Consider the following 11,266-nt stretch of genomic DNA (forward strand, 5'->3'; position numbering starts at 1 on the left):
GGTTCAGGTTGGTTTTGCAACAAAGCCCCAAGGAAGAGATTACAGCAGAAACCTCTGTATTCTGAGAATTTTCTATGACCACTCCCCTAGGACACCAATAGAAGTAAAGATTTTATCAACAGGTTCATATTTCTTTTTAGATCCATTAGTGGCCAAAAGGGACAATTAGGGCAAGTCAGAGCATATATAGCTAGGAGTTCTTGGCCACCACTGCACAATCTTTCCTGAATAATTGCAACTGGGAAAGAAATATGAAGTGGCTTGGGATCCTCGGGCTACTGGCCCTCTCAGAGTGCCTAGTCATGTAAGTAAGGGGACTGTAAGTGGCATCTTCTCTGGTTTTTCTTGTCCTCTGATTCTTTGACCTATCAGAGTTAGAAGGAAATAACATCATTCCCTGACAGTCTGAAAGATCAACTCACACTGATTGATGAGTACCTTGCCATGGGCACCAAGGTCCCCAAGGGTCTGGGGTGGGCCTGCAGGGTTGACGAACTCTGGGGGTGTTGTCACATCATGACCTCTGTGAGAATCAGAGTACTTTGAATTGTTCAGTGCACAACACCTGCAACTGTAAGTGTGGTCCAATGGAAGAGCACTACTCCTGTATTTGCTTCTAGGTCTGCTCTCTGGTCTCTGTCCATTTCTGTTTGAATGTATCTGTTCTTCATCTCTGTATCTCTCTCTTTTATCTCTCCATCTCTTTGGCTGTCTCTGTGCATGCAGAAATCTCTGAGTTTTTTCTTCATCTTTTGACTCTTCCCTCCTTCTCTAGTCTCTTCATTTTCTTTTTTATACCAAATTGCCCGGTGTGCTCTCACAACCCTCTCTTTTGCTTGAGACCTGGAGAAAGATCAGGAAGGCTACTTCTACGCTTTTTTACATCTAACAAGTAGTGTGACCACAGCCAAGTCACAAACTCGCTGCATTTCCATTCCCCTCCCCTGTAAAAAGAAGTTAATGATCCCACTTCTACCTCCTTCCCAAAGCTTCTTTGAAAAAGATACAGTACCATGGCAATAGCAATGGTAATGCCTGTCATTGTTGAGACTTCCTACATGTCCAGTACTTTACATCCATCATCTCACTTAATGCCCACAAAATCCTATATGGGGCATGGGGATTATTATATTTGACCTTTTTACCGATGGGGAAACTGAGACTCCAAATGCACAACTGACGTCACTCAAGATTACAGAATGGAATCTGTATTCAAACTGAGGTGTTTGTCCTGCTCTTTGCATGGCGTCCTGATAATAACAAGACACTCTAAAATAGCTGGATAAGTACACAGCATCATTACAATGCAAAGTATGACAGTCATGCAATAACATCCACAGGTGATTAATGCCCAATCTTGTTTTCCTTTTTCAAATGCTCGGTGAAAGAATCCCTCTAAGGAAGATCAACACCTTGCGAGAACCCCTCAGGGAGAAAAACCTGCTGACAAATTTCCTGGAGGAGAACATGGACGACAGGTCCCAGAATGAAACTGATGACCCGAAAATGTATCTTCACCCCCTGGGGAACCATGAGGATGTGAGTGTGTTGGGCAGATGCTGCTCCACAGCGCCCCCTGGCGCTCTGGCCTAGCACTGAGGTTCACTGGGAGGTACCTGGATGGATGTTGGGCTTGGGGCTCCTGCAGGAAGCAGAAACACTGCGGAACAGGGACCCTATCCCAGGGGGAAGGCAGTCTCATTCTCAGCTCTTGGGCTGTGATGACCTGGCCCAGCAATGACCAGGGGGAAGTTAAACATCCATTTCTGTGCCAAAGATATGGCATTAGTTTGCAGGAGATTCTTCTTTCTGTACTGAGCCGCAGAGTTACAGATGAAAGGTGAGCCATGTCTGGTCAAAAGTTAAAGCCAACTGCAGAACAAGTTTCAAACCCCAGGCAGAAGAAGGTCAGCCTCCGCAGAATCAAGAAGGACACAGAAAATATTAACAAGCCCTATGGCCTGTGATGCCATAAAAATCTAACACTCTGGTTATTGTTATTGATTTTTAGAAAGGTATCATCTCTCCTTCAAGAATGCATAGGCCACCCTGAGGGATAAGCAAAGAGTTAAAACATATCGAATAAAAGGGCCAACCACGTGGTGTTCATAGGATATACTTTGAGTTTAGAGGAAGTGTCCAGGGGAGACCGAGGTGGCCCATCTGGAGGAGGGAACACTCAGGCTGGGCCTTGAATGGGAGACTGGAGAGCTCAAATGAAGGCACGGGATTAGAACACCAGTGGTTAACACTCTGTGATAATACTGCACTAAGGCAGGTTCCATCACTGGTCAGGGAAGTAACACCATTCATAGAAAAAAAAAATCAAATGAAGGCACATGTCTGAGCAGAAGCTGTGAAGAAGGGTGGATGGGAAGTGATTTCAGGAGATGTGGGACACCTGGAGGGGAAGCCCTCTGGGAATCGAGGGTGGCCAAGGAATGAAGCCCAGCCCTAACCACCGCTCCCCGGTGCCTGTAGCTGGCCTACTTGGGAAACATCACCATTGGGACGCCCCCTCAGGAGTTCAGGGTCGTCTTTGACACAGGCTCAGCTGACCTGTGGGTGTTCTCCATCTACTGCTCCAGCCCAGCCTGCCGTGAGTACCTGCTACGCTCCCCCCCACCACCACCCATATTATACTCACTCTCCCACCCACTGTCCTTGGCACCTGAGGGACACTCATCTCTTGTGTCTGCAGGTGCAAAGAAGCTCTTCAACCCTAACTTGTCCAGAACCTTCCAGCACAAACGCCAGCGCTTCGAAATCATATACAGCTGTGGGAGTGTTAATGGAACTATTGGCTATGACACCGTCCGGGTAACTGGAAACCATAAGCTGAGTCAGGACTGGCCCTGGGACCTACACTGCTTCCAAAACACATGAAGGACCAACTGGGAGGGCCCATTTTGACCAAAGTCCCCTAGTGGCTGACCCCCACCCGGCAAAACTTGTCCCTGGGGAGACAGCGCCCCTGCTGACACACAAACTCCCAGAATAGCTAATCATGAGAGTGGCTTGGGGTGTGGATTTGCAGCTGCTTTGACCATGAGCACCTCAAGGTTCATCTTGCTGGGAGCAGGGACAAACGGGGAAAAAGCACCCACTTTTCTATTCTCAGACTGTGCCAGGCACTTTCATGGGTATAACATGTTTAATCCTGTAACAACCCCACACAGCAAGTACTATCATTAGCTCCAGTGTACAGAGGAGGGAACTGAGGTGCACCAAGCCAGGGCCTTGTAAAGCTCAGGTATCTGGTATGTGGTGGAGCTGGGCTGGCCAGTCAGGATTCATGCAGATGTGTGGTATTTGGGGAGACAATAATACTGATGTTGGGCTCCTGGGGGCAGCTGAGGGCTTTAGGCATTGAGGCAGGGAAAGCAGGGGACCACAGATGTGAGAGTGGCCTGATGAAAGAGTTCTCACCCTAGGGGTGTTTGACGGTCCAATAAAATCTATGGCCTGCCTCCAACAAAGAGTCTGAGTACTCTCTCTGTCTCTCTGACTCTCTCTCTTTGTCTCTGTGTCTCTCTGTCTCTCTCAATCTCTCTGTCTCTTTCTCTCTCTTTTTCTGATTCACTTTCTCTCCACCAAAGAGTAAGCACTCTCTCTCTGTCTCTCTGTTTCTCTCTGTCCCTCTTTTTTTTTTATTACTTTCTATTCTCTGTCTCTAAGACACACACATCCCCAAAAGCATGTTTCCCAGGGAGACTGTTCATAAGAACACTGGCAGCAACATTGTATAATGGGCTTCAGTCTTCCTGGGAAGGTGCAGAATCCACAATGCATTGCCAATGAATTCAGTCCATTTTGGTCATCTGATCATAGTGATGCCAAAGATAAGGTGACCCTGCTCTCCACTCACTTTATTCTCAAGTGGGAACCACTTGGTTCTGTCCAGAGTCTCAGTTTCCGCACATGTACAAAAGACTTGAGGCCAATTTGACTCCCTTCAGATGGTGTGTGTAGGAGGAGCAGGGGTTGGTTAAAATCCACAGCCCAGCACAAATGGAACCTGAATTCCTGTCCCAGCTTGGTCTAACCATCTGGGGTCCACCCAGGGCACAATCAGGCCTCAGAGCTTCTCTTCTGTCCTCATGGCATCTCCACCCAGCCCTGTTCCAGCCCCACATCCAAAACACTTATGTGGGAACCCTCTCCTCTCCCATAGATTGGAAACCTTGTCAACATGCACCAGGCATTTGGGCTGAGCAAGTGGCAGAATGGGTTTGAAGATACACCTTTTGATGGCATCCTGGGCCTGGCTTACCCCAGCCTGGCCTTTGAAAGGACCACGCTCGTCTTTGACAACTTGAAGAGACAAGGCATCATTTCTCAGCCTGTCTTTGCCTTCTACTTGAGCGAGTAAGTCTGACCTGGACAAGTTCTCTTTCTAAATCAGCTGTAAGATGCTCTTAGTTGCATGAAAAATTATAGACCACTTAATCCAGAAGTTTCCTGAGAGACTGTCTAGCTCAGCAAAAATATGGCCCCAGGGCCAAATCTGGCCCCGCCACTGGTTTCTGTAAATAAATTTTTATTGGAACACAGCCGTGCTCATAGGCTCAAAGGCAGCGGTTTGATCAAAGACAGGGAGGCAAAAAGGAAAGCAATGGAATGTGTCAGGATACAGGTTGCAGGAAAAGGCAACAGGATTTGTTGATGCTGATATGGAAGGAAGGAGAAGGATGACAGGAATGTTTACTTCCTCGCTAACATTTTATTGGGAGCCCAGGACCAACTGCACAATAGACAGGAGCTAGTGCAAAATGAAAATGGGGGACCACCAGTTCAAATGTATTAGGAATTTCAAGACAGGAATACCAAATGCTTGGGGCCTTGCTGAGTGTTGGGCCCATTGATGTGACACATCACAGACCCATGAAGCCAACCATGAGTGAACCTGAATTTACGCACTTAGTGCCTTCTGGGCTCAGCTTTTCTAAAAAATGAAGGGTACACAAAGGGGAGGACAGACCCCACCAGCACGGTAGCTCTAAGGGTAGCTCTGAGCGATCTGGTTGCTGGAGAGGACAAGCCCCTCTTCAGAAGGGTGAGTGGTCAGAGCCAAGCCAGGCTGCCAAGCTTCGAACCTCTTCTCTGCCATTCACAAGTGGGTGCCTGGCTTAGTCAGGTACTCAATCCCTCTGTACTTCAATTTCCACATCTGTAAAATGGGGACCATACAAGTGCCTCTGATAGATGGATAAGCACGGCCCTCAGACAATGTGTCATTATTCTCCAATAAGAAGCCCTCCCTCTTCCGCCTCTCCTCAGCCAGAAGGACAATGGCAGTGTGGTGATGTTTGGAGGGGTGGACCACAGCTACCACAGAGGAGAGCTCAAGTGGGTACCAGTGTCCCAAACCCACCTCTGGCAGATGACCATGAACCGGTAAGCATCTCGCTCTGAGGGTCATCCCAAGTTATACTCCCACACGTGCACACGGACACATACAGACCCACATAAATGCACACATAGACACACAGTCACACACAGACACATACACTACACCCACAATGACACACAAATAAACAAATACAGAGACACATAGAAACACACGCATTGGCACACCTATCAACACGCACAGGAACACAGATACACACCCAAACACATGCACACAGACACACACAGACACACACAGAGACACACAGGCACAAACACACACACAGATAGACATACAGACACACATACAAACAGACACACAAACACACAGACGACACATGTACTCATAATCACCCCAGGTCTCCCACTCTGGGCCCTGACCAGAATCCTGAACAGGGTCCAGAGAGGTGTGTGCAGCCCAGAGAGGCCTGCACCCACTGCACTTTGAGGCAGAGGGCATGGTTAGAGGACCCTAAAGTGCAAGGAAAAGAGGATCAGGGAGAAATTGGCCAGCATAAACAGGGTGGTCATAAGATGAACAACTCTCCAGGGCTACCCGGTACCGAGGGAGTTCGTATTACACAAAGCCGCTACTTGAAAAACAGGGAAACTCCTGGACAAACTGGGAAAACTGGCCTCCTTAGAGAGAAGCTTACCAGCAATGGAGAGAGGTTAGCTGCACTCTTGAGACCTGAAAGCAACTCATACAAAAGACACACCCCCTACCCACTGACAACCACACTCATATCCCAGGAACACAGTGGGAGGGGATGTGACAGAAAGAATCAGGAAGCTGTTATCCACGAGTGGCCTGAGAACAAGGGTCAATAATTGATGGGATTCTGTGTGATACCCTCACACAGAAGCTTACATGTGCTTTGGAGGCCTCCTGGGCTAGCTTGGGCATCGCCTGGCTGGTAGTCTAAGTGTCTGGGCAGGGTGAGAGGGCAATGCTGGGAACCAACCTCTCCCAGAGCAGCCTATTTTTCCCTCCTCTACACTATGTGCATCTGCTGCCCCAGACCACGTCCATCTTCACTGTGGGGGTTGAAACATTACTCTTCAGACACCAGACAGAGGTGTCTGGTTACTCTTCATTGATTTCCTCACTTACTCAATCATTCATTCATTCATTCATTCACTCCAAGAACATACACTGTGCATTCACTGTGTGCTGGGCACTTGAGGGAGGCACTGCAGATACCCTTTGCCCTCATATTTACTGAGGCAGATGTATGTGAAATGAGCCACTTACATAATTAAATACCACTTTCATACATGCTACGAACGAGGAGGGACTAGATAAAGTGACCAAGATGGGAGCCTGATCTGGGAGTCTATACATAAACTGGGTGGTTTATGTGTTCCAGAAGAGAAGGAAACACACATTCTTTATTCTATTGCTTCAAACATATGTCCCACACAGGTGTCGCTAGTGCAAGATAAAAACACAGCAATAAATAAAACCTACAGAAAACAGAGTTTCCCATCACAATCTGTTGCTTTACCAAATAATATTTTGAAAACACATTCCTTCAGTCATTATAAAGTTCTTAAAATACAAAAGAAATTAAATCTCCAAGAAAGTCTAGTAGACCAGATGCTGGGTTTTTTTTTTTTTAATAACACAATTGACAGTTAAGAGAGTATGTAGAAGGCCAAACAGCAGTATCAAGCAGTATCAGCAGTATTTTGTCTTGTGGAACTGAAAACCACAGCCACAGAAAGATAGAGAAAGTGAAACAGCAGAGAACTTTGTACCAGGTGAAGGGAAAGGATAAAACCCCAGAAAAAACAACTAAATGAAGAAGAGATAGTCACCCTTCCAGAAAAAGAATTCAGAATAATGATAGTGAAGATGATAAGGACTTTGAAAGTAGACTGGATGTAAAGACCGAAAAGTTTACCAAAGACCTAAAAGAATAATAGAGCAAACAAACAGAGTTATGCAACACAATACCTGAAATGAAAAATACACTAGAAGGAACCAATTGCAGATTAACTGAGGCAGAAGGGCAAAAAAATGACCTGGAAGACAGAATGGTGATAATCACTGATGTGGAAAAGAATAAAGAAAAAATAATGTAAAGAACTGAAGACAGACTAAGAGACTTCTGGGACAATGTTAAATGCACCAACATTCACATTGTAGGGGTCCCAGAAGGAGAAGAGAGAGAGAAAGGACCCAAGAAAATATTGGAAGAGATTATAGTTGAAAACTTCCCTAACATGAGAAAGGAAGTTGCTACCCAAGTCCAGGAAGTGCAGAGAGTCCCAGGCAGGATAAACCCAAGGAGAAACATGCCAAGACACAGAGTAGTCAAATTGACAAAAATTAAAGACAGAGAAAAGTTATTAAAAAAAAAAAAACAAGGGAAAAACAACAAATAACATACAAGGGAACTCCCATCAGGTTAACAGCTGATTTCTCAGCAGAAACTCTGCAAACCAGAAGAGAGGGGCATGGTATATTTTAAGTGATGACAGGGAAGAACCTACAACCAAGAATACTCTACCCAGCAAGGATCTCATTCAGATTCGAGGGAGAAATCAAAATCAACAAGCAACAGCTAAGAGAATTCAGCACCACCAAACCAGCCCTACAACAAATGCTAAAGGAACTTCTCTAAGCAGGAAACATAAGAGAAGAACAGCACCTACAAAAACAAAAACAAAACAATTAAGAAAATGGTAATAGGAACATACATATCAATAATTACCTTGAATGTAAATGGACTCAATGCACCAACCAAAAGACACAGACTGGCTGAATGGATACAAAAGCAAGACCCACATATATGTTGTCTACAAGAGACCCACTTCAGACCTAGGGACACATACAGACAGAAAGTGAGGGGATGGAAAAAGATATTCCATGTAAATGGAAATCAAAAGAAAGCTGGAGTAGCAATACTCATATCACATAAAATAGACTTTAAAATAAAAGATGTTACAACAGACAAGAAAGGGCATTACATAAAGATCAAGGGATCAATCCAAGAAGAGGAGATAACAATTATAAATGTATATGCACCCAACAGAGGAGCACCACAATACATAAGGCAAATGCTAACAGCTATGAAAGAGGACAGGTAAGGCAAAAGTAGAGACACAGATAAAGAGAACAAACATATGGACACAAAGAGGGGAAAGCGGGGAGGGTTGGGGGGGAAATGAATTGGGAGATTGGGATACCAATTTGGACATTCTAAATGTATGCTCTCTCTTGTCTGTTAACTGTATCTCAAAAAAAGTTCTTGGGGAAAAAAAAGGAAAAGAGCATGTAGAGATTAGACTACAGGTTTAGAATCTTTGAATTAAGCACATACACCAAAATCAAGAGGGCTGGCAACGTTCACACTGAGGAGAAGTCCTGATTCATGGTGAACGCATGACTTCTGGGAAGACACAGCTGACATTTCACTGCACATTTCACAGTGCCACACATGCCAAGGTCCTGAGGCAAAAAATAACCTGGTGCATTCAAGAATTAAAGGAAGTCCAAGAAGGTTACATGACCAGAGCAAAGGAAAACAATGTCAAGGCATGAGCTGAAGAGTTCTTCTGGGGACAGTCAGGGAGAGGGCAGTCATGGCAGGGGACTTCAGAGTGATGCTGGTGCCCACTTTGTCTCTCTATCTCCCAGCATCACTATGGACAGAATGGTGATTGGTTGTTTCAACGGCTGCCAGGCCATTCTGGATACCGGGACGTCATTGCTGCTTGGCCCACCTAGACTGGTCAGAAACATCCATAAGCTCATCAACGGCACACGTCTTGGTGAAGAGGTGAAGGGACATGCTACAGGGTCACTCGGGGGCTCCCCACGCACCAGGGATCAGCGGGGACAACCGCTCTCTGCTTTCTCTAACAGTACATGATTCCATGTAGCTCTGTCGCTCAACTGCCTGCCTTCACCCTCAACATCAATGGCACTGACTACCCGGTGCCTGCTGAAGCCTACATCTGGAAGGTGAGGGGACAACCCTGGGGGCTGGTTCTCAAATGTGGGGCTGACAGGAATCTTTGAGCTGCTGCTAGAAAGAGGGGACCCACTGCAGTCCAAGCAACACCCCTGCAGATGCTGCTGAGCCCCTGTGGTTGGTCCAGTGCCTCCCACAAAACTAACCACTTGAGAGTAGAAGACAGTCAAGATATCCACCATCCTGGGATAAATGTAGACACCACCCCATACTGGCATGGTGTAAGGCACAAGGAGAGGGGAACACTAAGGGCCTCAGCCTTCAAAGGGCCTCAGTTTCACAAGAGGCCTCACATGGAAGATAACAGAAAGTCAGCTCAAGCAATCTCTGAAATAGGCCAAGTGACCAGGTGGGGACAGTCTCAATGTGTTGTCCCACCATCCTGATTAACAGTCTCCTTTCCCATCTCAAAAGGGTCCTGGTGGATTATCAATTACATACTTCCCCTCTCCTCAGCTGTAACTTAGCCTTGCTAAGCCCCAGGTCCCCCTCTGTGAGCTGGGCTTCCAGACCCCTCTGTGGGGAGGTTGGATGCTCACGTGAGTAAAGGGTGCACAGGGACTGCACAGCCCCGGCACAGGGTTGAGGCTTAATGTCAGCTCCCTGTGGGAATTCAGAGGAGGCTGATGGGCTCAAAGAAGGCTTTGAGGAAGAGAGGGAATTTCAGTAATTCAAAACCCCTAGACTCATGGAGGCATGAGGAGCCCTGCTTGGGTTATGGCAAATCTACAATGGACTCCATACAAATGGCACCGCTGGAGACTGTGCCAAGTGGTGCCAGGTGAACATTAGGGATGATGAGGGGTAGAGAAAAGGGGAGCACCAGGGTAAGTCACCCAACCCAGCCTGGAATGGCCAAGGAGGGTGAGCGTGGGTCCAGGAAGTCTTCCTACAGGGGCTGAACACAGTCTTAAAGTAAAGGTTGTGGGAAAGAGGGAGAAGAAAGGGCATTCTCTGCAGAGCAAACACTGAGCATAGGTAAGAAGGAAAGAAACAGAGGAACTATGGGCCACTCTTGCCGTTTTTTTGTTTCTTTTGTTTTTTTATTCCTTTGAAGTATAGTTGATTTACAATGTTGAGTTGCTTTCTGCTGAACAGCAAATTGACCCAGGTATATATACGTTTTTCCCAATTCTTTTGCAATATGGTTTTTCAAAGAATATTGATTATACTTCCCTGTGCTATACAGTGCACATTGTTGTTTATCCATCCCCTGCATAGTAGCTTGCATCTGCTAATTCCAAGCTCTCATCCTTCCTGCCCCCACCCCCATCCTTCAGGGCAATGACATGTCTTAGCCATTCTTCTTCTTGGATGGTCTCCCCCTTCCTCAGCTTCTAACAAAGCCACTTGGTTCTTACTAAAAAAAAAGGGATATGAAACTGAGAAGCTGCCATCTCTGGATAATGAAGGGGGATGTCAGGTAAGGATTCAGATTGACAGGGGTGTATTGCCATCTCCCCCAGAGTCCTCAGGGCATCTGTTTCAGCAACTTTCGAGTACAGTCAGACCCCTCAGATGAACCAGAGACCTGGATTCTTGGCGACGTCTTCCTGAGACTGTATTTCTCAGTTTATGATCGGGGAAACAACAGGATTGGCCTGGCGCCCGCAGTGTAAATGCTGCAGCTGCTTTGGGAATTGATCACACCAACTCCAAACACACACTCACTCAAATGTAGGGCACTCCCATTAAGGGATAGTGATGGACTGTGTTTGGGGCTCTGCAAAGCCCTATTCTCAGTAAACAATAAAGGATTCCATTCCCAATGCTGCTAATATGAATGAGTGTGTCTCTTTGGGTTTGGGAGCTGCTTCATAATCTGGCAGGATTTAGAACCTCATCTGAACCACTAGTAAGAGGAGTCCAACTACAACTGGCTTCAAGGAAATGGG

The 11,266-nt window shown here is 46.4% G+C and overlaps 1 protein-coding gene across 1 annotated transcript; it reads left to right on the top strand.

The window, feature by feature from the left end:
* Positions 1 to 248: 248 nt before the first annotated feature.
* On the top strand, positions 249 to 10,990 carry LOC130848918 (pregnancy-associated glycoprotein 2-like). The gene is made up of 9 exons (XM_057727341.1): positions 249 to 304; positions 1,389 to 1,539; positions 2,482 to 2,599; positions 2,702 to 2,820; positions 4,175 to 4,368; positions 5,281 to 5,397; positions 9,035 to 9,176; positions 9,263 to 9,361; positions 10,838 to 10,990. Exons 1-9 carry the CDS (start codon positions 252 to 254, stop codon positions 10,988 to 10,990), a joined length of 1,146 nt encoding a protein of 381 aa, XP_057583324.1. The 5' UTR covers positions 249 to 251.
* The last annotated feature ends 276 nt before the right edge of the window (positions 10,991 to 11,266 follow it).

The sequence above is a fragment of the Hippopotamus amphibius genome, chromosome 3 (assembly GCF_030028045.1).
Source record: "Hippopotamus amphibius kiboko isolate mHipAmp2 chromosome 3, mHipAmp2.hap2, whole genome shotgun sequence".
Lineage (NCBI taxonomy): Eukaryota > Metazoa > Chordata > Mammalia > Artiodactyla > Hippopotamidae > Hippopotamus > Hippopotamus amphibius.

Bases quoted from the DNA above. Each gene is read 5' to 3' on its own strand.
- LOC130848918 (XM_057727341.1), top strand. From the start codon at position 252: ATGAAGTGGCTTGGGATCCTCGGGCTACTGGCCCTCTCAGAGTGCCTA. The intron at 2,600-2,701 runs GTGAGTACCTGC...TTGTGTCTGCAG, and splicing joins CTGCTCCAGCCCAGCCTGCC to GTGCAAAGAAGCTCTTCAAC. The intron at 4,369-5,280 runs GTAAGTCTGACC...GCCTCTCCTCAG, and splicing joins TTTGCCTTCTACTTGAGCGA to CCAGAAGGACAATGGCAGTG.